Below are 26,327 nucleotides of genomic sequence, written 5' to 3'. Positions count from 1 at the left end.
CCACTCAGTCAATAGGTACATATTAAGTTGAGGGTCGAAAATAGTTTAAAAAACAGAAACGTTTTGGAGAAAGACAAAAGTTTAATCCCTCAGTATCACCTAGTAAATATAGCTACACATATTCTTATGCTTCTAGAGTTCAGTCTCTATCGACAGAACACACAAATTCCCTGTCGTTCGTTTAGTATACCACACTACTTGTGCCAGCTCAAGAAACGTGAATCTGTTAAACAGCAGTGTGACAAAGGCAATCCTCTTGAAGCCCACCACTTAAAGTAAAGCGAACCACTTCCATTGTCATTACTTTGCATCATTGCCCTTTCTGTGTAACCATGACAACAAATTCTGCGTGTCAAAAAAAAGAAAGATCGTTTTTAGCATAGACAGAATAGATAGATCAGGTTATTTCACATGGACGAAACGCTAAGTCGTAAATTTAGTTTACAAGTTTTCCGCGAAACAAAAGATAATAAGCGTCGGTGATGTACACTGCTAATGCTAGAGCGGCATTTGATAACGAAAGGGAAAGATCACTTGAATCCTCCAGGGTGTGTTTCGACTGAGTTTGGTAATTCCAACACCAAAGCAATCAAAACGGCCAATCGAATGAAGAATGATACCCTGAGAGACGCAGGTAAAAACTAGGAAACTGGCTGAAACGCGAGAAAAAGGATGAGACGAAGTCACGATGTTTTTCAGTGTTATATCATATTGTTCAGGTGGCTGGCGATAGTCTCATGGACCAACCATGGGGTGGGGTACAGCAAGAACGAGGAATCCTAGTTTAAATTCAAGATTATGTTAAAAAATTGCTTTAAAAGCGCGGGAAGTAATAGAAAAGGTAGAGACCTGGGAAAGGGGTTGACTAAAAGTTCGGCCCAAGTCCCGCTCTCATTCAAGAAGTACCTGCATAACTGACTTTTCCATCGCTATCCGTATCAGCCTCCTTGATCATGTCATCGATTTCTTTCTTTGAGTAGGTTTTGCCGCCAAACGTTTTCATCACCAGTCCCAGCTCGTCACTTGTTATGAAGCCATCTCCATTTGTGTCAAACTTCTTGAAGTAATACTTGAGGTCGTCACCAGTCATCGGTTCTCCAATTTGGCTGGCCATCATGTCCTCAAACTCACTATATTCTACTTTACCATTGCCTAAAGGAGAAATAGAAAACAAAGATAAGAACATTACAAATCAGATCATACCGCGGTCAAAGGCAAAGTCTGTGTTCAAGCTTAGCCCACCCAATCGGAGCTTATCCCGGTTTCCTTGGCATGAAGCGACTAGGAGTGTTACTACTCCCCCCTGGATGCTAGTCCATCGTAAGATTACCCTCAGTATTTCATCAGGCTTCCCTAACAACTTGCCATCCGACTTTAACATTTGCCTCAAAAAAAGTTTAGGATTCAGATTACAACTGAGATCGTAATATTCTCGAATAGCACACTTGTTTTATCCCAGGTTTTAGACATTTATACACGTTTCTTCCTTCTTCCTTTTAAAAACTAGGAAGAGAGTAGTTTTTGTACCATTGCGATCCACTGCTTTGATCATGTCTTTAATTTCCTCGACTGACATCTCCTGTCCAGCTTGCTTCATGGCTTCGCCTAACTCTTCCACCGAGATATGCCCGTCATTGTTTTTGTCGAACAGCTTGAAAGCTGCCTCTATTTCTTGAAAGAAAGAAAGGCTAATGAATATCACGAAATTAGCTAGGAGATATAGGTTGTGGAAAAGAGTGTATTGTAGACTAATAGGAAGGACATAAAAACACTAATCCTGGGTTGAGTTGAGGTTTGGGCCTACTTAAAGCTTTTAACCGCACCTTTGTTGTTACAGTTTACAAATATTTTTCGGGAATAAATGTAATAGTGGCGTAGGCGTTAGGGTCACCATAGATAAGCCCTTAAGCTAAAAGAATGCCGGGTAGAGCATCTCTCAGGCTTCTCCACTGACTAACCGCGGGCTCTAAATTGTAAATTGTGAGTGATTCTAAATCTCTCTTTTCCTTATTATTACATTTCTGCAACTCTTACCTTCACGCTGGGCTTCAGTCAATCGTTGAGCCTGTCATTTAAAAGAAGCAGATTTCAGTTTTTCACTTTCACATGTTTTTTCAGAGAATCTCTCTCACTAAAGCGGCTATTAATTATAGAGAATCCGACCACCTGCTATTGGGGGTACTACAATATTAAAAGGTTTTCAACAACTTTAGCTACTTCATTCTGGAACAATTTAGACACAGCAGCTGGTAATTGATCTGTTTGATGGAAATGACTCCACCAGTGCCTTGATATTGCATCGTTAAATGAATTCTTCGCGTTTCGTTCGAGAAAGCCATTTGTATTTTGTTCCGTCTCCGCTGTGAGCCTGAATAAAGCTGAATTAAGGTATCAAAATATGTATTTGTTTAGTTTGATGACTCAACCTGCGTCCTTTCAAGACCACCTAGGCCTTTTTGTCGCATTTGAATTCAACTACTTTGTTATTAAGAGATGAAAATATATTTTAGAAAATGTTTCGCCAGGTTTTCTCAAGTGAAAAGTGTTTTGTTATGACCTTGAAACTTTTTTTATGCCCTAAGAACGACATTTTAACTTGAAGTCTGAAAATCTTTTTCTGTGTATTGGTTTTGAATATTTTTAATGATTTACTTAAAAAAAGGCAAGGCGCTGAAAAACGAGTGATAATGAAGAAGATTTAATTTGTTTCCCCGGGCCTGCGGGAAATACAATATGGTCACCAACTTTAATTATTAACCAAGGGTATAGCGAAATATGTTTTCCATGTTTTTTTTAATTCCTTTTCATCTCGGCTCGATGAAAATGCTGTGGAGCCCAAAACAGCGCGAATCACCGGAAATGGACTTCCGCGTCCGCCAGTATTTTAAAAATTTGAAATTAAAAAAATTAAGCCTCTTTTAAGTTAAAACACTAGATTATTCTGGGGTAAATTTACTTTGAAAATTATGTTTTATGGGTTTCTAGCCTAATTCGTCATGCTTCAATACCAACTGAAGATGTAAAGCCAATTGTGTGATACAATTTTCGGACAATTTTGGCGATAAATACATGGCCGCCATCTCTTACGCTTTCTGTTTTTAACAATGAATTATGGAAAAGGATACAGGTATTATGGACGGTCTCTTTGATTCATATGTCAAGACGGGTTTGTTTTTTCGTTGTATAGACTCAATCCACCGATAAAATCATACAAGGTAAACGAAGTGGGCGTGATCTAAAATTTAAGAAGTAACATATCTTACACCGCTCCCTAATGCAAAATTTGCCAGTTTCCAAGACATTTAATAGGTATAACTACGATTTAATTCAGCGCGCTGTAGTCGCGATCACGATTTTGAACTTGAAATATTTTTTGGATGTTTGTTGGTGGTTTTCCCACAACTAGACGATTTGAAACAGACACTCCCACTCGAGCGAGCATCAGCGATGCCTAATAGCCACAGATGAAGTTATATTATTGAGTGTTTTCAATTTCACGATGACATACTGCGAATATTCGTTTTCTTATCCTTGTCTTTTTGTTTCATGTAATCAGCGACTGCTGTATGAAGCGCAAACAAGCGAAGACGCAGCGGTATTATATTTTAAACTTGAACGTAAGTGAGTGGAACATCATCGAGGCCGCCGATGGTGAACTTAGCCTGGATCCGGAGTTAGTAGATTTATAGGAAGCATAAATAGCGTACATTTAAAAAATGACATCTATCTATACAATTTCTTTCCTTTAAGGCGACTTACCATTTTGACAGGAGAGTGTAAACCTGTTCTTGATGAAAGGAGATGGGTAGGAAATTGATCGGATATTCTTTGCTTCGATTTTGATGCACTCCGCAGTAAAAGACAGCCCCGAATAAATAATCTCGGCCTAGCTGGGTATTTTATAACAAATTATGCGTGCGAACAAAAGGTTTCCTGCCAACGAAAAGTGTTAGGAATATGCATAAATTTCACCTGTGTAACGCGCACATCTGTCATTTGGAACCAATCTTTGGAAACGCAAATAAATGATAGCGAAAAATCCTTATTAATCCCGAGAGATCTTGTCAAGTTTAATTAATAAGACTGTTGTAGATGCCAGTTCGCATAGCCAAAATAACAGGTATACATGTTCCAAATGTAAACCAGCAGATAATCATAAGTAACAATATTGCGTCTGTCGATGCGACAGAAAAGATTTTGAGCAAAGGCTGAAGACGTTTGCGTGCATTCTTTGTTTTCAAGAACTGTCACTCAAGTAGAAAGAAACTTTTCTGTCTGTTGCATAAATGGGCCAAGATATAACATGAATTATTTAACCACATACGCGACTACAAAACACCCAAGTCAGAATAAAAGGTAGCATACTTAAGACTAAGGTGTACACTCTTGGGAAGTTCTTGGAAGAAAATTCGATGAGCCTCAGTTTTTAGACAAAACTGATTTGAATTCTTTTTGGGTTATGGGCGATACACAATCGACATTTCTTAGCGGATCGCCTACTTCACTCTTCATATTTTTATTTCCGCCCTAAAAAGATCTGTCAGTATGCAAATCATCGCTAATCTTTTTGGCAGATCACCTGATGTTGTTGTTCAAAGGATGAATTTAGAGCTACATTTTAAGTAGAGTAGAATTGCAATACCGTACCGCGGTATCTCGGTCAGGCTAAAACTGCTATCCGCGAAGCAAATGAAATTTTAGTTTCATTAAAATCTTGAACATCCAGTGTCTGACATGATTGCTGCCTAAAAACAGTGATAGTTCTTTGGCAGATTTATTTAAAATTATAAATATTTCACATCTTACTGTCAATGGTGCTGAAAAATTAACATAGCACAACTAAAATAATTGTGTCATTGTTTCCCGTTTTAAATTTTCAGCATAAATTTTTTAAAAGAGGACTTAGTGTTCTTTGTTGATGAAACTACCGTACTTGTAAGCTACTTGTATCAATTGATCATTTTCTCGGCTCTTTGTTAAGTTGTGATGGGAACCTTTCATTTACATTTGACGACCTACCAATCGCCTATGGTCAATGTTTTGGCCGTCGAAATATGTAGTGCATAATTTAAGTTTTAGCCAGAGAATATCAATGTAGGCAGCTGTTATCAAGATTTTTTGCCTTTTTATCTTTCTGCAAACAAAGTAATTTAGTACTATTGCCCACAATCTAGGTTGACAGCAGAGTTTTATAAGAATCATCGTGATAAAGTGTGATTAGCAAATATTTGCATAATACGAAATGAGATGTTTCAGTGTAAACAAATGAACAATTTGTCAAATAACCTACCCAACACAATGTTGGCAATGTGTCAAATAATCGGATAATTATGCTTTCGATGCTCAGCTCGGAAATAAGAGAAAATTAAAATGCTAGGAGCATTTTTTTAAATTTTTTTTTTTGTGTAAACACTTTAGTCCTTGATTTAAGTGCATGAGGCAAGCATTCCAAGTTGTTCGACAGGCGGGGTATGGCAATACATATAAGGAGAAACGACGCACCGCAAGGTATACCAGTATCTTGAGGAAGGGGTTATAAGGACAGAAATCTTGGAAATCGAGAATACAGGGCTGCGAAAAGGCTGTAGGCGGAAGATAAATTCAAAGATGCAAAAATTTGTTTACCTTTAATCAGCACACAGCAGCGTTGTGTGATGCAAGGCGGGAGACAGGAGAGTAGGTCATGGTAGGAGAAAAATTACACGCCTTTGTCCACCCCTTCCCCACCTTTCTGCCATAAGACCGTGATTGTAGCCGAAAATTTTTGAAACGTTCTATCTACTTTTTTCATGATGCAAACGTACGATCACAACACGCGGTTTCAATCAGAAAGTAATTGTGTTTTCCAAGATCATTTTAGGGTCTCCTCGGCTGAACAATAGCTCATGAATCAAGCTTTCCGGAAAAAAAAAATAGTTACTTCTGTACTCGCGTCTAATTAGTTGCGGGAGAAAAAACATCTAAAACGCCCAAAAAATTCACAAGAAAGTGCTAAATAGTCCAAAACACAGATGCCTCGTTCGTTAGTATATACGTCATATACGGTGTTAGCATTGGCAAGAAATCATCAATCTTGGGGTAATAGAGTGGCCATGTTGGCTAAATAGCCTGATTGCAGACTACTATATTTCAGTTGAGTACAAGTTAGATTACTGTTTTAATTATTTCCGCCTGACGTTCTCCATCATCAGCTCCACCAGCCCTGCAATGCAGTATGGGCTTGATAATTTGCACGTGCGCAATGGTGGTATTGAATATCAACATGGCGGACGGAAGACGGGTCATCTTGATGGTTTCAACCTTTCGAAGACTCCTTCAAAATGCAGTAAATTCCAGATTTTAGTAGAAGAACTTATTTTTTAAGCTCAGTATTCTTCTCCTGGCGATGGCACAGTGCACGCAAAGCGCTTTTGAGTTTATACAAAGCGCTTTTTGCCCTATGGTTGCCGTTATGTGCAGTGAAGATGCCGAGAAAGTCTCTCAGAAGAACAACTTGAGTTTTGTGGAAATGGTCCGTCCATTCTGCCATCTTACAAGTGAAGGTAATAAAATAAGGATAATTATATGCTCTACCTTATCAGATTACCGTTCGACTTAACTATTACAAATGTTTGAGATTGATTTTATTACAAATTTTTCAGTTTAGATTACACAGGATTGTGGTAGGAGGGTGTACATTTACGTAGCGTAGACGGAAGCAATTTAAATATGGAGAGTTACACTGTAAAAGTTCTATTGATCAGAAACAAGAAAAATATTCTTATTTTTATGATTAACCAACAATTTTTTGACGGTTAGAGAGTGATTTGATGGAGTAATTAAATCGCTTGTTAAACGTACAACTAAATACGAACTAAACATCTGTTTGATCTGTCAATTAAAACAAAACTGCACAACAAGTAAAACCGATAAGAATCTCGGGTTTTTTTTTGGTAAAATTTCCGCACAGCCCCGTACCACATTATGTATTCAGTTCTTGAATAGAGAAAACAATGACCAAAACAATACATTGCCATTGGGAAAACAGATTTGTTATACAATAGTATGGGGCTGTGTGGAAACTTTACCGCAAAAACAATTTCCTTCAGAAAAAAATTGTGCAAGATAAAAATTTGGGAAAATTTATGACCCCTAGTCAAATGAAAACATGGCAAGAGAGGCAGTTATCAAAAAGAGTTGGCTCAGTGTGATTACATTTGAGCTAAATGCAGTGATGTTGTCCTCTATGTTTTTCATCTTTGCTGCACAGGCTATCATGAGTGCCATGTACATTCAAAATAGAGATTTTCCAGTACATTATTGGCAAGAGCCAAATATCTTCTCCTCTGGCCTGACCCCACTCAGTTTATTAGTATTTTAAGCCTTTAAGTCCCAAGACCCCAGTAGTATTTCTCCCCTCTGACTGCTAGACAGTCTCTTGTAAATTACACAGGGGAATTTGGCTCCATGACAACATACCACTCTTTTGCTGATAAGCTTTTCTATTCTCCTTACCTGTATGTTATGTAATGTATTTGAATTGTAAGGAGAAGTTACAAGTCAATCACCTTTGGGCTTGAAATGGTTGACAAATGGCTGCTGCTCTTTCTCTTTTTTTTGTTTTGCTTTCTTCTTGCATTGGCATCTTGTGGGACCTTGTGGAAGGCTTTACAGCTTTTTACAGGTCCTCTCAGGCATTTGTATATGGGCATTACACATATAATGTTTTTCGTTTAATCTAGGACACGTATGCCAGATATTAGTATTAATTGATTATTAAATATTTTAATAGTGGATTAGTGGTATGTTGATTCCCAAAGGTGAACAAATTAATTTAATCACAGATTAGTGATAATCATGTATTACCTGATGTTTTTTACATTTAGCTCATATGAGAGATCCCTCTGGTGTGATCCATCCAGTGAAAAACTGGCATATCCGACTAGTTGAAATGTCTGCCACTCACCCACCTCAGCATGTTGTGAACAAATTGTTGAGTGAAGTTGTATCACGGACACAGCCATTAAACAATGATCCTAGCTCCCTGACTCCTGATGCTCAGGCAAGAGGTGAGTTTTGTGTCATTGTTTTGCAATAATTTATCAAATTTCACTCCTTTGGTCTGAAATTTTCAACAAGGGATAATCATTCACTACTTAGCAGTATATTCAAAAGAATTTGGTCATGTACCACAGCTGGGTTGTTCAAAGCTGGGTCAAGATAACCCAGGATTAGTGTGAAATCTGATTTTAGATCTGAAAGCTTTGAAAGAAAATTCAATATAACTCTTTTTGTTCACAATTTAATGATTGTATGCTCTTAAAAGAGTAGAGAAAATTATCCCAAAAAAGGCTTTAGAACATAGGAATAAAGAAACGTGGACTTGATTTAAGCCTGGGTTGGCACCAGTCAGTCTTCAAACAACTGGGCCCAAAACAATATCCCCCAGTGTGATGTCAAGCTCAATTCTCGTTATTCGTACATGTACATTTGATAGTATATGAAGACTGCACTCCTGATTAAACTACTGATTAAATCTTTCCTGGGGCTTTGGGATATTAAAAAATTTTAGCTTTTGATGAAGTAGGTGATGTATTTGTTATAATTCCCTATTAGGTTCTGCACCTTGGTTTGAAGCTTTCCGAGACTGTTTTTTTCAGTTGGTGAAACCGTCTGATCATGAGTTTATCAGACACTTTCTGGCTTGTATCCTTTCAAGGAAATGTTTTTGTTATATCTGTGGTATTGGCTAATGTGTTGATTATGTAGTTGGATTTTTGTCATTAATAAATGCACAATGTATACAAGTATTTTTTGTGATTATCTGATTACAGTGCATGGTCTTTTCTGAGACATCTGGTCATTACATCTGTATAAATGGCTGCAGTGTTTAAGCTGCTATGTACTCCCAGCCTCTTATAACAGTCATATCTGTGATAGTAAAAGTCTACTTCTTTTTTTACCTTAATTGAGGATAGAGATTAAAACACTTTTGCTGAAATTGCTGCCCAAAAAATACATATATTATAAATATGTGGAATTAATTAATTTTTTTTATGTGAATTTCAATCTAGTAACCTGTTGTAGTGTACACTTAGTAGTGTAGTGTAGTGTAGTGTAGTGTTTTTTTGTACATAATCATATCCTTTTGCAATTGAAATTAATTTCCTTGATTGGTTATGCTACCAAAGGCCTGATAGTTGTTTCTTCTCATCATCCTGATCCTATGAATGCTTTTGCAACCATGAGCTCACAGCAAATAGAACAACAATCTGACCAACATGGCCATTTCAAGTGGTTCACCAACACAGTGTTTAAATACCATCTTTTGTTACATGATGTTAGTGTTGGTGAAGAGTCAAAGTAAGAACTTCTTATTCTGGTTGTTCATTTTGTTTTTGAATTTGTATTATTTTGTTAAGATACATGTATCTTATTTGTGATCCTCTTTTCTATAGCAATACACTTTTTTCTAAATTGTTGAGGGAATTTGTTGTTGTATCAATATACACCACTGAAAAGTTGGTCTACGCTAATCACCTTTTTGTTGGATAGAGCCAATTTCAGTTTCCAGGATTGCCTTGATTTAGCTTTTCTTCACAATGAGATTGGTCAAGTAAACATTTGTCATTTCCTCAACTGAAATTAAATTCAAAACTGAAAACAATAACCACTTCCTTGTTTCCATTTTCCCTTGCCAAGTCAGTTTGCCTGCTTATGCTTTGAAGTCTCATCCAATGCTTGTGATGTAATTGGCAGTTGCAGTTACTTTGGTTTTGGTTATATGACACTGAATCCAGAAGCACTTTATTGTTGTGATTCTGTAGGAAGAAGTTACTTACTGGCTAGTTCTGATCATTCGGTGATATATTATCTAAATAAAATCCCATGGTTGATGATTTCTTTATTCACATTACCTGTGTGTGTTTGAAAGTGCCTTAACCATTTAACTCCCAATATCCAATAAGTACATTGTAATTCTCTCCACTGACTACCATGAATTTCCAGCTTGTAAATCAGACAGGAGATTCTGGTGTTTTGTCAAGATAAAGCCTTGTTGTTGATAAACTTGTATTTCTTATAAACTGTTTTTAAGACAATATATTGTGAGTGCTCAAGGGTGAAAATTTTAAGAAAAATGTTATACTTCATATGCATTCACCTCTGGGTTTGAAAGGGTTAAACATATCAAATGTTGTGCAAATTTGCTTTTATGAAAGCTTTTCAAAGCTGAGCGCTCCATTTTTTTAACACAAGAGCCTTAAGGAGCCCACTGATTTTTTCCAAAGAGGACAGTTTCAGGTAATTACTAATCTTGCATTGTCTTTTGATGTTTCACAGGGCAGAATCAATTTACCAGAGTATGAAGTCTGTCTATGGTACAAATGCCTGCCATATGCTACAGATCAACTCTGTGAGTAATAGTGGTTCCAATCCTCTTCCAAATCTTCCTGATCCATGGAGTCAATTCATAATTCCAACTAGTGAGGACACATTGGTGAGCCTTTTGATGTTCTGTTCCTCACTTACACTGTCTGGCTGACATGTTTGTTTACACAGTATACTATTGCAGGTGGGAAATTTGGGTGTAAAACAGAGGAGGACAGACCCATGAAGCTTGAACAAGTATTCTCATTTCTCAGTCCAAACTAGAAACATTTAAAATGGTAAATTACTAAAAAGGGGAAAAAAAGTCAATTACTAATCTTACTCCTTTCCAGACTTAAAATGCACCACTTGGTTGACATACTAAAGGAAACTAAAACACATGTCCAAGAATATAGAATTATTATGTGATGCTGGGCAATGAAGCGTGATGAAATATGCCTTAGGCATATTGTTGTTGTAATAGTTAGGGTCAAACCACTGATTCTACTGGAATTTTTTTTATGCAGTGAAGTCGTCTAGAGATATTTTCCATTCACCCACTATGATTTTATGCTATTGTACAATGCAATTCCAATACTACATTTGTTGCATCATACCATCACAATTTATTGATCTTACATGCTAACTGAATGGTAATTTCCCCTAGGACTGGGATGATGATGAAGTGGATGCCAATGCACAGTCTGTAGAAGATGACCCTGAGAATTGTGCTGTTGATGAAAACTTTGATCCCGAGGCAGCAGTTCATGAGCAGACTGATGGAGGACGGGTACGCAGCAGCTCAGGACCAATTCTGATTGATCCTTTGAGATTTGATGACAGTGCTGAGATTGAGGATGACTTGGAGAATGAAAAACTATCAAAACGTCTTCCTGGCAAACATAGTGAGAAACACCATCATCATCTTGCCAGCCATTACCGTTACTTTTCCAGTCGGCAGTTCTCTGGTGGAACAAGAGGCCCAACAGCTCAAAGAAATCATGGATTGTGCTTGAGTCTGAGTGATCATGACAGGATCAAGATATTCATTCATGAGTTGGGTTATAGAGGACTCCTCCAGTATATTGAGAAACTTATGAGATATCTTAATGATCAGGTAACATTTTATTATTAGCTAATCAAAGACAATATTTTTATAGTGTAAATTCTCTACCACTGAGCTCTTGTCTCCATGCATCTCTCTTACCCTTCAACCCTTAGGAGCAGCTAGCATCTAATCTCTTTTTACACAGTTACTACTGAATTAAGAACAAAGGGTATAAGAATACAAGAAATGACCACCAAGTAAAGAAGCTCTTTAATATTAAACAAATTCTTGTTGATATCAAAGGAAACAAAATTTCAATCAGATTTTTTAAGGGGCTAAGAGGAGATTTTGTTTGTTTTTGTCTGGTGCACCATTCTTAATCTCATCAAGCCTAGGTACTCAGTATTCTCTCTTATTTTATGCATGACAGGTAAAATAAATTTTCAAACTGGTAAAGCAATCCTTTTACCTGTTGAATTTTCAAGAATTCCAAGCAATTTTAAATGGTAATAAGAGTTACTACAGGTGGTAAATGTTACTTGTTACTGCCTGAAAAGGAGAACACTGGGTACTTTAGTCATTAGTATTTTTTCATTTTATATTTATATATGTTACACACCCATAGTACCTTAATGGATAGGAAACACATGAAAAACAACTCTTTTCATTTTTTGTCCCTCTCTTATTTTCAAGGGAACAGTATCTCTATGGGAATTTTCTTATAATTTAAACTTTTTGTTTCATCTGATCAGATTGTCTCACGTAAAGGTCTCCATCGCTCAATCTTCAGTGCAACAAAGAAGTGGTTTGGTGGAGGAAAACCAGCTGGAATGGCATCTGGTTTGGTTCCGGGAATCATGTAAGCATTTGTATTTATACATGTATGCATGTGTAACATGCAGTCAAATCTTGTCCAGCGAAACCCTGATCTGCTTTGAACAGAACTCATTAAATCCTCAGCCAAAACTTCTTACAGCTGTAGGTGTATGGTGATGACTGTTAAGTTCTTCAACTTTTCTTCCTCTGTGCTGTTTTTTTAGGAGATTTGTGGTACATGGTAGCTGGAGGGTCACAGGGTCATTGGATTTATTTCTGTGATGTTATATGCTCTAAAAAAAGAACATTAAATTATATTGTTTTTGTGTGTGAATTTACAGTCAGTGACATTTATACACTTCTTCCCCGTATGTCATTTCAATTCATTTTCACCTCAGAGCCATAGGAAGTCCATTTCGATTGCCATCATGTTCTTACAAGTTCTGCTGTGCATTTCCATTTCATCTTTCAGATACAGTAATGATTCCCCTGAGCTATTCCAACGTAAGCTGGGTGATTTGGCATTTTTGGTCCAAAACTATGAGCTTGCATACAACAGTTACCATACAGCCAAGAGGGACTTTAACAATGAACATGCTTGGTTTTATTTTGCTGGAGCATTGGTTAGTTTTTTGTGTGCTAGCAGCCTTTTCCAGGTATTCAGTTGATAAAACCAAGCGCAATATTAAACAGTTTGAAAGTAACAAAGGGGTTAAAAAAATGGTGGAGGTTTGGGTCCAACCATGTGACTTGATCAAGTCACGCAAACCTCCCGCTTCTTCACTCCTCTGCTGCTATTGCATTGTTTTATTAACTGAACATCTGTGACAGGCTTGCATGCTGGTATCTTTATACTCTCTTAACAAATGACAATCCTTGAAGACCTCTCTCTGCAGCTAATAATGAATTTTTTACTCTGATAATAAAATGTACAGTTTTGCAGCAGGGCCTGTACAATGTAATGTTATGGACATTTTGTAATAATTCTGTTTAGGAAATGGCAGCCATCTCAGCTTTTATGGCATCAAATAATCGTCCTTTTCCAACACACTACATGGAAACATCAATCACCACCTACCTCAATGCATGCAGGTACATATTTTGCTTTGATATAGTTCCTTGATCAGATAGGATAAATGAAAACCTCCTGTAGATTGATTAGTGGGAAACTCTATCCAGGGCTCAAATGGCTACACAGGGAATGACAAAGATTGCTCTGTCAATGCTCATCTATTATTTAACTATTTAAGTCAGGGAATAATGTTATTCACTCTTTGAGGGACTGGAGCAAAGTCTTTGTTTGTAAGTTCTGTTGAAAGGTTTGAAACTGAACAAATTTTACTTCTCAGAGAAAGAGTAAACGTATCTTATTGTATATTACGTTAATTCTAACATATGAGTTCATTATTAGTTCTCATGTGAGATCTGACAGAAGAGAGATGAATAAAGAACTTTTAGTCTATGTAAATTGTATTGTGTATATATAAGAACCATTTTCCACTTTCTGTTTCCCCTCGCCTGTGAAGTAGCAGATCACAAAAAAAATTGTTTAATCCTATTATTTAATTAAATTAATTTGTCATTCTATAGACAGCACCAGTTTGCTGTTAGAGCCACCCTCCTCAGTGCTGAAACTCTCAAGGCACGAAATATTTACCTTGATGCCGCCATGCAGTTCATGCGAATGACTGCTGAGGTAAAAAAAAAAATTTCTTCTAGAAACGCTTTGTTGCAGATATATTGAATTGTCAGACAAAAGCATTAGTTACGGCTAGAGAATATGTAGTTAATGACCTTGGTTTATCAGATGTGATGCTCCTCACCCTCTTAGTCCTACACGTGATTAATAAGTAACTTCTCTCTACGTGTTACATATTTTACTCAGCAGACAAGTGATGAGAATACTCAAACTTATCAAGCAGAAGTTGTTATCTTGATCTAACACCAAATTCTCAAAACTGTTTTACAATGAAATGTGTAGTAGCTAGAGGGGAGAATGGACAATCAGACCTTGGAAGTTAAAGGGTTAACCAGCTTTGGTTTTGTTGCATAAAAAGGTGAAATGACTTTTGGGTTTCTCAAGGAATTGAAAGGTTGGTACTCTGATCCCTCTCTGTGTCCGTGGAACGTTTTCCTTATTTTTGTTTCCTCTACAGGATTCTGACCTTCTGTGTGCTTTGTTTTTGGAGCAAGCAGCGCATTGTTTTCTTCACAGCAATCCACCCATGATTCGCAAGTATGCTTTTAACATGATCTTGGCTGGTCATCGTTACAGCAAATCTGCGCAGGTACGGCTCGGTGGAGAAATATATTCATACTCCTAGTCGCTTCGTGCTAAGGAAACCGGAATGAGTTCACGATGAATGGGCCACCTGACTCGAGTACAGACTTAACCTTGTGATATTTTCCTCATTACCGTTCTGGATTTTTTTCAAGCATTTCGGAGTTGCTGACTTAAGTAATTGGACTGATATTTGTTTTGTTTTTTTTTTATAATTTTGTTTCCTTTGCCTTTTCAGAGAAAGCATTCCTTGAGATGTTATCGGCAAGCTCTTTACGTATACAATGAAAAGTCATGGCACCTTGCAGAGGTTGGAAATTACTACGTCCAGTCAAGATAAATTACCTATGCACAATGTATTTTAGGAGAAACTTCTTTATTTTTTAACCCTTTAACTCCCTAGAGTGACTAAGAGAGAATTTCTCCTTACAATATCAATACAATACAATACAAAATCAAGCAGACAAGTGATGAGAATAAAAACAACTATCAATTTCGGGGATAATTAGTTGATCTAATACTAAATTCTCTGCACTAACCTCATAAGAATTGTATGGTTGACAGTAAGGAGAATTACAAATTTTGGTCATGGAGTTAAAGGGTTAAATCTGTGCCGTTTTCAATTGAGTGTTGGAAGTAACCCAGGATTGCATTGGTTTTGCTTTCCTTTGCTTTGCTCTCTGATTAGTCCTGAAAACTCGCGCCACTTTATCAACCAATCAGATTTAAAATAAGACACCAATCGCGACCCAGTCTCTCGCGTTTTCCCGCACTTGAAGCTGTTTGCTGGATTTTACTTAGAGTTGCTATTGGCTGCAGATAAAGATTTCCTTTTATCTGGTGGCCATTCTGACTACCTTGCTTTGGTTTAAAAACACTAACAAAAAGTGCTCTAAAAGTTTATGACGATTTGTCAGGAATTGCAAGAAGAGAAGCAAGGGATAATTCGTTTACGTTGTGAAAAAAGTCACTACCTCTACGTGAATTTGATCACTGAACTAAAAGTTGCGAACTTCCTTTTGCAGGACCACATCAACTTCACTATCGGTCGCCAGTCATTTAATCTTCGTTTGTTGGAGGATGCTCAATCATTTTTTAGACAACTGTTGGAGTACGAAAGCTCTCAAGCACCAGAACAACAGGCGTCCTACCTCAGAGAATTCCTCTTTGTTTTTAAGGTACATGCATTTTGTATGGAACAAATCAACCGCTTCACGGCCACCCACTAATTTTGAGAGCCCGTGTTAAGAACTCAATGAGAGCCTGCTGCGGCCTGCGGAGATTACACCTTTCCATTGAGTTCTATGCATTACAAGATAATTTGGCTTTATCAACTAAGTTGAGAAAATGAATTGGCCACCATTAAGAGTTTCTAAATAGGTTTCTAGCGTAGAAACTCTTTACAGAAGGCAATTTGCTTTATCAAACCCATTAATAAAATCAAATTATCTTGTAATGCCTCTTCTCCCCCTCCCACCCCTCCCACTGTCGCAGTGCCACTGTTTCTAAATCCTTTAACCCCAAAGAGTGACCATCATCTAATTTCTCCTTACAACATCACCCTTAAATCATACATAAAGGTTACGAGAATAAAAGAAATGATCAACAACTTAGGAATCTCTTGATTGTTAGACAAATTCTCCTTGTCAGCACCCTACAAAATGTACTGACAACAGTATGGAGAATATGCATACTGACCTTAGGGTGTCAAGGGCTGAGGAACTTACCCCCTTTATTCTATGTACGTCCGTTGGTTGCATGGGACAAGTAGTTTTCGTTGTCTTAAATGTATGCCAATATGTTAAGTGTTTGATGTCATTCTTTTTCCTGGCCTTTCTTTCAGCAATTAAAGGAAATCAAAGTGAAAGAGAAGGCGCAAGTGAATAAGCTTCCTGTTTTACCTTTACCCTTAATTGTTCACGATTCAACGAAGGTTATACCATGTTATCGACACAACAGTCTTCAAGGAAAACAACCTGAAAGGACACCTGTGAACAGTACATTCGAAACAAAGGACAATTTTTTTAATCAAAAATTCAGTGTCAATGATGAGTTAATCAAAAATAGCAACTGGACTTCTGTTGGACAAACTTCTTTTGATGATAAATTTAATCATACATTGGCTCAGAGGTGGATTAAATTACAGCAAGAAGCGTATGAGAGTATCAATATGACCACTTTTCCTCCTTCGTTTCGATGCCAAACGCCGTGTTTAAGCTCAAAGACTGATAACAGAGCGAGGCCTCTTGGTGTTGTTAAAGGTATGAAAAAGTTTTTGCATCCTAGATCTGATACAGTAAGGGAGGTTTTTGCCTAAACCATAATGTTTTTACCTCCACCATTGCAAACTATGAATAATGATGACATCATGGGAGTTTTAAGATTCCAGAGAGTCACCTGACTTTTAAAACTGTTTTCGAATGTGCTAAAAATTCCACTTCGTACGCCTCCATTTTCAATATTACTTAGCAACCTGGCCGCATACCCTAGGTGTTACAGAGTTTCACTTTTTGTTCCATCTTTTGGCGAAATGTCAGCCATATCCTTCTAATTACGTAAGTCTTGAATGTGGTGCAGTGTGCAGGTATTTAGCTTTCAACTGTGCTGTTATTATTTTGCCATTTCAGAGACTGTTGGAGTAGAAGTTGTTCTTAAAAATCCCCTCAAGATTCCATTAAACATGACAAATCTTTTGTTATTATGGGAATTCACCCCTGAAGGTCAAGAAGATAGCGTCTCAAATGAGGTTAGCGATAGTAAATCATGAAGAGGAAACTTTGCAGTCATTTCAATACTAGAGTAGAACAGGTTGTACATTTACGTTTATCGGCAAACGGAAAAAATTTAACCTCTTCCCATCTGCCTTAAGTTGTTTGCACGTCAAAGAGAAAATACTTGAATTTACTTTGAACAGAAGGTGTTTTTTTTTTTAATTTTCCCAAATTGCTGATGAGAGGAAAAGTGCTTTTAACGTTTAACTACCTAACAAATTTATACGTGCGTTAATATTCTGTTGTAGTTTTCACCAGTGGAAGATGTGGTCAAAACGGAAATAATCAAGAATTTTGATATCAGTGGAAATGAAACAAAAGCTGTAAGTAAAATAAAGAAGGATGAATCCAGCTATCCTCATATAATCACTTGAGGTATTGTGAATTTTTTGAGTAACGTTGAACCAAACAGTTCTTTTTGTGAACAATGTCAAGAAAGCCAACATTTATTAACTTACTTAAGAAAAAATTTAAAGAACTGTTGATATTTTAGACCGGCCACTGAAGTCAAATCTCGGCGTTTAAATAACCCGCCCATGGTAACTGAAAAATTGCGCTGTGTTCCTACAGGCCCGTCTTACTGTGATTCCGTGTCAGACGGGGCGACTACATATCACAGGAATTAAATACAGCTTGACTAGTGTCGCCGTCAATGGACCAGTTGAAGAGAAAATCTCCGTCCCTCCTGGGTTGAACCCGGCGCTGTCAGACATCAGCATGCAGGGGAGGTTAGACTTTGATCAGAGAGGTCCTCGACTTAATAACACCAAGGCAGAAAAGACGAGTGTCATCTATGGTCCAGACTATCGTCTTAACTTGGATGTTGTATCGCCTATGCCGTTACTTGAGGTAAAAAACATAATCCGCGCTTACACCATATGCAGAGCAATTCTTGAATTTTGTATCGGGATTAATTTGGGTTTGGATTTGCTTTTTGTTTTCTGAGCGTTGTGATTGGTGTGGGAACCTAAACAGACGACAATAGAACGCCAGTAACTGGCTTTTACTGAAACCGCTGTGTATATGTTGTATCATGATCACCAAGAGCGTGCGGCACTCGAGTTTCAAAATTCTGTCCGGACATTTTCACAATCGTGCTATACTTGCAGTAGAATCGATTCAAAACTTTTTCGGAGTAATTTTACGAGATAACACTTTTTTCATCAGGTTCGGTTCTCTGGATTTGCTAACAAACTGCTTTGTAACGAAGTGGTCCAAACCATGGCAGAGTTCACTAACTGTAGTGAGTGTCACCTTGAAAACCTCTACATCGCCACACCCAACCCCGAGTTCTTCACCTTTGGAGTCACAGGACATACGGCGGTGAATGTGAAATGCAGCTCAGCTGCGAGCGATGTCAGAAGAGTCTCTCAAGTTCCCATTCCGGGAGGTAGACTTCCGCCTGGTCATACGACCAAGCTACCAGTTTGGATTCAAGGTCATGGCAAACCTGGCAGATTCAAACGAGAAATGTTGTTTTACTACCAGTCTGCGGACATCAAATCTGCAATGAGGTAATGCAATGTAGCTAAGCAGTGCAGTTTGCAATGGAGTGTCAAAAGTAATCGAGGATTGTAATGGCTTCTCTTTACTCCACCTTCTCACCTCATGCCACCTTCAGTTGCAAAACTAAAACCATTGGTGACTTGGTCACCGTCTTTTTCCCGCGCTGTAGAAAGTTTGCTTATTCAAGGGTTCCTTTTGGTTTTTTTACGATATTTTCCTTTATTCTGATTGGACGGCTTTGATTCACGTGATATTGGTTTGGTTTTGCGACACTGACGCCATCGAAATGCACTCCACGATTTTGTAACATTACTCAGGAAAAGATAGTTATTGTGGTGCTAGTATCAATATTTTACGGTTTTGTCTTTCATCTGTGAATTTGTGGTTGGGTCTGGTGATGAGCGTTTACTTGAACCTTTGTCTTGCAGTTATCGAGTGCTTCAACATGCCTTTGACGTAACCACGAATAGTTCTGTTGCTGTGCGCGCCACGGCCAGGCGGAACAGACACTCCGTTTCTCAACCAAGGTACGTTACTGACGATGCTTGTTTGAGAAGTGCATTTTTTATTGAAATCTGCTGATTTAAAGTGCAGAGATGCGGTAAACAAATAACGCATTTTAGTAAAGACTTAATAGGTATGCTTACTTTTGTCTCTTAAAGTTCTGAAGATCAGAATCAGTTGGTTATTGCTTTGGATGTGGAAAGTCTTGTACAGGTCAGTGACTTTTCAAGTTATCAGTTCGTCTTCTTGGTAAAAATTTTTGCGTCTAGGGCCAGGCGTGCAATCGATTTTCGCTGGATTTTTTCGTGTGGTTTAAATGAAAATGAAGTGTATAGTGAGGCCAATTCCTGCCGATCAAGCGCAAAGAAGGCTCGCTTTACAAGGATTTATAGGATGTCCAAAGAATTGAAAAAAATATCTTTCAAATTCGTCGGACATTCTTTGTTTCGACTATTCTCAGGACGATTATTGAACTCTTCGACTGTATTGCAGCGGAATTTTTTTTGTCGAATTGCCCTGCAGATCAAACGAAGGATATGAGTTAGCATTGAGTAATTCTTTTTTTGTTTTTGTTTCGAGTACGGGAACAAAGCGAACAATTTCTCTCGGGGGCAGCCAATCACAAGGCAGGGTTCTCCCGCGGAACAAGCCTTGTAGTAGCCATACATAACTAAGTATCACTTTGTTGCTTGTAAACTTTACAGGGTGAAGTAGCAAGGAAACACGCGGTATTCTCTATCGTTCAAGTATCTTGTGCAAGCAAGAAGTGGACTTTGCAGCCTCTCAGTCACCACAATGCAGGTAACCAAACCATTCTTGACGTGTTTAGTTGTTTGAGTTATATCTCAATTCTTTACGAGCAAGTTTTCCTTGGCAATTTTTCTCCTGACAAAGGTGCTTGTGAAAAGAACGGACGAGTTATGTAGACTAACTAAGAAAAATGTGTTGTCGCAAGTTTTTCTTCGCTGTTGCATGAACCGAACATCTTTGTTGCTGACAAGTGTTTTTATGAAGGGAACTGTCCTGTGAAAATGCAGCTTCAGTTAAGCTGTTCGTTTTGATTTTTTCAATTATCTCTGTTCTGTCCTGTCGACCGCCATTGTCCAAGTGTCATTGAAAGTTATCTTCACGACGTAACCTTAGCAATGTCTTGTTATTTTTTTTTAATCAGATGGTGCTATTGAAGTACGATATGCCGAAACAGTAATTGTCCAGTTCAAAGCAACAAAGGACAGCGGTAAATACCAAGAATTATTGTCGGAAGTTGCACGCCTCAAAAGCTCTGTTTGAAAATAGCTCGCTTTAGTGCAATTTCCAGTATATGTTTAAAGTAAACCGAGATGCATAGCCCTTGCTCAGTCACAACACTCTGTGATATTACTCGCGCTATCCTGTCGGCCAATCAGATGGAGAGCTTTTCTAACAATCAATGGCAACTTGGTTCCTCGCGTTTTCTGCTCCTTTTATTCTGTAATTGCCTGGGGTTTGATTTTACGCCGCTCGTTTAGACTTGTTCCAGTTTCCTTCAGCTCATTATATTTTAGGCAGCCTGAACCGGCCTTATTAAATATTTAAGATGGATGGTAAATTTTGAGCTCAGTCATGAAATACCAAAAAAAAAAGTTTTTTCGTGTTGTCATGAACGTCGAACAAAGGAAAAATTTGCGTTTCCGACAAGAATCGGTCCTCAGACTTTCGGAATCCGTGCCTCGATGCATGACCACTGAGCTACAGAGAACTCTGGTGAATTAGGCCATTTCAAGGTTTACATGTGACAAACGTCCTGCATACTGCTACTGAGGATCGGAATTGTCAAAAGCGTTGTGTTAGTAAATTGCTCATATAGATAGTATATAGTGGTAGCCTAACTTTCTTTGACCCGCACATTCAACAAGACGAGCGACATCTTTCCTTTTAAAACCTGCATTCGCCGGGCAACAATTCTCCGCGCTCGGTTTTTTTAACTAATCAAATAATATGCTTCAGTTATGGTTACATTTCAATGTCTGTTTGTCTTTGTGTTTTGTTCACTTCAGGTGCTTCTGATTCTTCAGATGAACTCCATTTCAGCCACGTTTGCTTCGTTGAAAATGAGGTAGGAGCGATGGATTGAACAAAGTATTGAAAGACAGGACAGAAACGAACGACAAAACATAGGAAAGAAAAAGATAAATGAAAGGCAAAACAAGACACCCATGTAAAACGTATTAGGCTTGACCTTTACGCTCACTTTTGATCCTCCTAGAACGGCGATATGTGCTATAATGTACATTTGCCTCTATTATCTTAGCCTGTAAGTTTTATTGCCTTCTAGCACCTAGCAGTGACTTCCGTGCAAGTTCTTTTTAATATACTGTCCAACGAACCGGTAACGGAGACAAGGAAAACTTGTCGGGGTGTTTTCTTGATTTGAAATCAAATTCCTTTGACTATTATTAAAGAAAATGTATTGCGGCCGAAATGGGAATTATTGATCAGAACTTGGGTGTTCAAGGGTCAATATGTTGTGAGTCATTGAGTCCTCTTGGCAAGGTTTGAAATCCTCATGAAAACCTTATGGATCAGTGGGTCGTTTATTCGTCTAAGCTTGCTTTCGTTGTCGTGTATTTAGCCGGTCACATTAAGGTCTTTTCTTTCACACGATAGTTTATATGATTAACGATTATTTTTCGTCAATTTTGCAGATCGCTGCCTCGTGTTCTCCAGCCGTTGACTTCTTCTTCAGATCAGACGCCTGGAAAGAGCAGAAACAATTCGCCAAGAAACTTGACTCTGCGAGTGTTGACGACACTTCACAAGTGGATATTGGTTTGATTGTGTTCTGGCAGGTGAGGCTTGTTAATGTCAACTTTCTGGTGCAATTTTTGTAGCATGAATGGGCTACTCGTAATGCTACTCCACTGGTGAGGAATTCTGTTGTATAGCAGCCTTTCTACATCACACACATACCCCCCCACCCACCCCCCCCCCCCCCAACTGCTAGTTTTTTCTCACTATTTCCCTATGCCTTTTTATATCCGCGGGTCTAGAGAGGCGCGGAGAGACTTTTCACCCAAGGACACAACATGAAATACCCAGTTAGGGGTCGAACCGAGGCCTTTCGATACATAGTCAGGCGCGGGTGATGTACAAATGGTTCTGAAAACTAATTCACACTTAGAGAGCGCGACATATGGAACAGCCAAACTGAGCTGCGCCGGCATCATCGCTTAAGAAGGGCTCAGTTCATCTTATTTTATGCAGTGTCCGATCTCAATGCTAGAGAAGAGATTTTACTTGCTCTCTGGCTTAGCTGGCACATGCGCTGTTTTAGAGATGATTGGCATGAAAGTAAAGCGTTTGATGATCATAATTCGCCCTTGCTTTTTTTATCATTATTATTTCTCAGACTTCATATATAGACAAGGACTTTCAAAAGCAAATGGTCAATGGCCAGAGTCACGTAAATATCAACAGATTGGCGGAAACAGTGTCAGCTGTCACAAAACCACTGGTAAGGAAGCTGGTATTCCTTCCCATTCTTCCTCTTTACTCACCTTTTTATCTCCTTTACGTCTCTGATCTTCCATCAACAAAGTTACGATTACTGCCATAATTTTCTCGTTTTAATATTCATACCAGTCACCTTTTTATCTTCGTTCGTGTCCAATCTTCCATCCACGATGTAAGGGTTGTAGCCATAATTTTCTATTTTTTATATCCCTGGTAGTCTTTAACATTTTCATGTGCTCACTCAGGTACCGCCGTTCAATTCCTCTTTTCTTGAAACGACGTCACAAGGTGACACGGATAGCGTTAGTAACTCAGAACTACTTGTCAAGTATTCCTTGCGGCATCCTGCATCGCTCCAAGTCAATTTTTCCTCTAGCAGGTAAGGGAATATTCCTTGTTAGGAGCTTTATATTGTCCTTTGTGTCATGGATTAAAGAAACAAAAGAAAAACAACAACAACAAAAAAAATCGGAATCCGTGCACCGATGCTCGATCACTGAGCTACTGAGAACTCTATGGTGAGTTAGGCCATTTCAAGGTTCACGTGTGACACACGTTCTATTTCATGCGACCCTCGCCTGTCCAGCCTTGAATAGTTTTCCGACTTTATTCGGATTCCGCGGCCAAGAATCGTAAATCGTATTGTGTAGCCTATGAGTGACCAAGACAGAATTTCTAATCACAATATAGAATAGAGAAAAATATAGATTATGAGATTTAAGATCAAACTCTCCGAACTAACGTCACAAGATATGTATGGGAGTCGAAAAGGAGAATTACTAATGAGATCTTGGAAGTCAATTATAGGAACATGCCAACAGTAAAGTGGAGAATAGAGAAAAATGACTTAATTACCAAGACAGAGAAGTAAAACATAAATACGTAGCATCATTGGGCAGAATGATTCATTCTCTGGAACTTTTTTATTTATTTATTTTTTCAGGTTGGCGCGTGTTGTGGTGGAGCTGTCGTTACACAACTGTTGTTCAACAACCGTCGACGTGTTTGTGGAGCTAGTCCCAAGGTTTGTTCAGTTCGATTTACTTACAATGAATTATTTGAATCTCTTATGTTTTTCCTGATTTTTCCGTTTAACAATTGGGCAGAAAAATTGCTGATACTCCTAATCGCTTTATGATATTACAACGTTCATAAGCTTCGCTATGATAGGCATGTTCTTTTTGTCGTCTGACTCTATGTTTACATCATCCCTCCACAAAAATTCTGTTTCATTTTTCTCCTCGCAGTGTCGGAAACTCCTCATCAGTGTCAGAAGGTGAATCGAGCAATTCCACAAACAATACCGTTTCCTTCGACAAGGATACAGAATCTACGTCATCTCCTAGCTCATTCACTTGGGTTGGACAGACATCGAGAAGATTTCAATTAGACCCGAACGGAACTTCGATGTTAAAATTCAACGCCCTGGTGTCGCTTCCCGGCGTCTATAACATGAACAATTTGCGCGTTCTTGCGAGAATTTCAGATGAACACGAACCTGGGGGTGTCTTAATTCTCCAGAAACCGTGTCCGCCAAGCTTTACAGTCGTGGAAAACATTTTTAGCAATCCTAAGGACAAAAGTTGACTTCGGAAACTTGTCTTTGAAATTCAGTATTACTTTAGGAAAAATTCAGTATACCCCGAGTGGCCAGAATTTTCGGGGCAATGTGTTGAGGTAGAAAAGTGTAACAGTGTAACTGTAAATAGCTTGTAGGACAGGAGAAACAGGAAGACATTAATCGATCAAAGAAACAATAGATAGGTATCAATTCGTATGAATCCAGGTTCGGAATGCAGATCTGAATTATTATTCCGTGTTTCTTCATAGTTTTGATGAGATGATACAATACCGCGAAAATTATATTTTTTAAAAAACGGTAATAGTTAACGGCAACTCAGTGGGAACATTTACTACATGCAAAGTTCTTCGAGCCATAATGAACCTTACATAAAGTTATTAACAAGGATGCTGCATATTTGACGGTCTCTCGTTCAGAAGCCTGGGTACAAAAACTGCGGTTTGCATGACAATGATTGCCTCGAAATGTTAGGTATGTTCGCCGCTACTATTTTGATAGGGATGGCAACACTCGGAACTGATCACGAATTTTACAAAGATCCGTAAGTGATAATGCCTTATTCACTGGACTGTTGTTATGTCACGTTGTGACAGATCGTCAAGGGAGTAGGAGCATATTGTGTAATGAACGCATTTACTTTGCTGCATAGCAAATTTCGAGGGACGCGATGTGAGTTTGAAACTTTCACCGTCAGTTTTTAATCGTCACTTATGTTTGTCTCTACGTTTGTCTGGCTTTCTACTCTCATTCTTGTGGTACTTCCATTTTTATCAAGGCGAGTGTTATTTGGCCAACGACACCTGCTTTGCTTGTCAGTACAACTGCCTTACCTTTCTCCACCATAGATTACGGCAAATATAGGGTAATTAAATCAACATTTTAAAGGAAAGAGATCAAGTGAATCGAAAAAGCCTCAAATGGACCACAGAATTTTACCTTGTGTATGACTTATTTTTACCTCAGAGTTACACACTTTTAAGAGACGTGTGCAGTTTTGTTTTTCTTTTTTGATTTTGATATGAACGATCGCTCCGAAGAAACATTTTTGGTTGTGAGTTTCTTTTATATGTTTGAAGTCATGTGTATTAAGTCGAAAGATACGAATTTTATTTACTATTATTCAGCGCTTTAAATGGGCACCAATCTTCAAATTCTGTCAGCTCTTCCTCGAAATATTGACTTTTTATTTTCTAACCACGTTAAAATCCAAGGACGAAAAAAAGAAATAGTCGGGAGATATTCTTGAAACATTTGCACAAATGAAGAAAATTATTTTACTTCGTCTCTAACTCTTTGAAAAGCTGTTTGGAACAGATTTAAAACTAGTGTGAGAATTGGACACATTGACGTCCAATCTGAAATGGATCCCGCTGGTTTTAATATCAATTGTAAGTTTCAAACCGTAAATGCAGTTGTCTTTTTGTGAACAATGTATCCACACTGTCTTAACTTTAAAACTAGTGCTGATGACATCACTATAATGGAGAAAACGCATTCTTGCTGGTGACTTTGCTTGGTTAGGATCTCATCGACAAACCTAGCACTGCCTTTTGCATGCATGCATAAATATGATATCAAGATCGTACAAATTTGTTAAATGGTTGTCTAATGGTTCTTTATTGGTTCCACTTGAGTTTGACTGGAAATTTTGTTAGGTGGAAAAATTGATAACAATAAACTTATAGGAACAAAGAAACATGCCTGTGTTACTGGAATGGTTAGGGGCTTACCAGTTAGCATGGCCAAAAGAATAAACTTCAAACATTTCCTCCTTTACACTCGCTTGTGTCTTAGTAGGAAACACCTTTAGCAGGAGATTGCCTTGTGAGTGAGAAAGAACCAAGACGAGAAAAGTCGTCTTCAATTGTGTTTAAAATTTTTGGTTGTTAATTACGTCGATCCCACTACAGTAACTCGGGAGATTTGTAGGAAGCAGAATGAAGAATAAGCATACTGATTTTAGGGTTAACTTACAGCATA

At 38.1% G+C, this 26,327-nt stretch overlaps 2 protein-coding genes and 1 long non-coding RNA gene across 3 annotated transcripts; 1 reads left to right on the top strand and 2 right to left on the bottom strand.

Moving 5' to 3' along the window:
• Positions 1 to 61: 61 nt before the first annotated feature.
• LOC131800285 (calmodulin-like) lies at positions 62 to 3,938 on the bottom strand. Its single transcript, XM_059117969.2, has 5 exons — positions 3,760 to 3,938; positions 2,035 to 2,065; positions 1,528 to 1,671; positions 907 to 1,152; positions 62 to 345 (listed from the first exon to the last, which is right to left on the bottom strand). Exons 1-5 carry the CDS (start codon positions 3,760 to 3,762, stop codon positions 311 to 313), a joined length of 459 nt encoding a protein of 152 aa, XP_058973952.1. The 5' UTR covers positions 3,763 to 3,938; the 3' UTR covers positions 62 to 310.
• LOC131800286 (uncharacterized) lies at positions 2,122 to 3,730 on the bottom strand. The gene is made up of 2 exons (XR_009341451.2): positions 3,126 to 3,730; positions 2,122 to 2,368 (listed from the first exon to the last, which is right to left on the bottom strand). It is a non-coding gene; the product is annotated as an uncharacterized lncRNA (long non-coding RNA).
• A 2,299-nt stretch (positions 3,939 to 6,237) lies between the features above and the next one.
• On the top strand, positions 6,238 to 26,043 carry LOC131800282 (trafficking protein particle complex subunit 8). Its single transcript, XM_059117967.2, has 28 exons — positions 6,238 to 6,542; positions 7,866 to 8,048; positions 8,596 to 8,685; positions 9,171 to 9,342; positions 10,321 to 10,477; positions 11,015 to 11,464; positions 12,148 to 12,254; positions 12,684 to 12,834; positions 13,206 to 13,303; positions 13,802 to 13,907; positions 14,368 to 14,499; positions 14,731 to 14,802; positions 15,518 to 15,670; positions 16,336 to 16,753; positions 17,120 to 17,238; positions 17,512 to 17,586; positions 17,834 to 18,112; positions 18,431 to 18,777; positions 19,198 to 19,296; positions 19,432 to 19,486; positions 19,978 to 20,074; positions 20,445 to 20,510; positions 21,310 to 21,368; positions 21,958 to 22,101; positions 22,662 to 22,766; positions 23,011 to 23,144; positions 23,709 to 23,789; positions 24,013 to 26,043. The coding sequence occupies exons 1-28, from the start codon at positions 6,386 to 6,388 to the stop codon at positions 24,350 to 24,352; spliced, it is 4,446 nt and encodes a 1,481-aa protein (XP_058973950.2). The 5' UTR covers positions 6,238 to 6,385; the 3' UTR covers positions 24,353 to 26,043.
• Positions 26,044 to 26,327: the final 284 nt, after the last annotated feature.

The sequence above is a fragment of the Pocillopora verrucosa genome, chromosome 3 (assembly GCF_036669915.1).
Source record: "Pocillopora verrucosa isolate sample1 chromosome 3, ASM3666991v2, whole genome shotgun sequence".
Classification (NCBI taxonomy): Eukaryota; Metazoa; Cnidaria; class Anthozoa; order Scleractinia; family Pocilloporidae; genus Pocillopora; species Pocillopora verrucosa.
This window is presented reverse-complemented; position numbering and strand designations above follow the sequence as displayed.

Excerpts from the sequence above, each read along its gene's own strand:
- LOC131800285 (XM_059117969.2), bottom strand. Across the intron at positions 1,672-2,034 it reads GACTGAAGCCCAGCGTGAAG|AAATAGAGGCAGCTTTCAAG; the intron begins GTAAGAGTTGCA and ends CTTTCTTTCAAG. Across the intron at positions 346-906 it reads TGGAAAAGTCAGTTATGCAG|AATTTGTTGTCATGGTTACA; the intron begins GTACTTCTTGAA and ends TTTGACACGCAG.
- LOC131800282 (XM_059117967.2), top strand. The coding sequence starts at position 6,386 with ATGGCACAGTGCACGCAAAGCGCTTTTGAGTTTATACAAAGCGCTTTT. Across the intron at positions 15,671-16,335 it reads AATTCCTCTTTGTTTTTAAG|CAATTAAAGGAAATCAAAGT; the intron begins GTACATGCATTT and ends CCTTTCTTTCAG. Across the intron at positions 18,778-19,197 it reads GACATCAAATCTGCAATGAG|TTATCGAGTGCTTCAACATG; the intron begins GTAATGCAATGT and ends TTTGTCTTGCAG.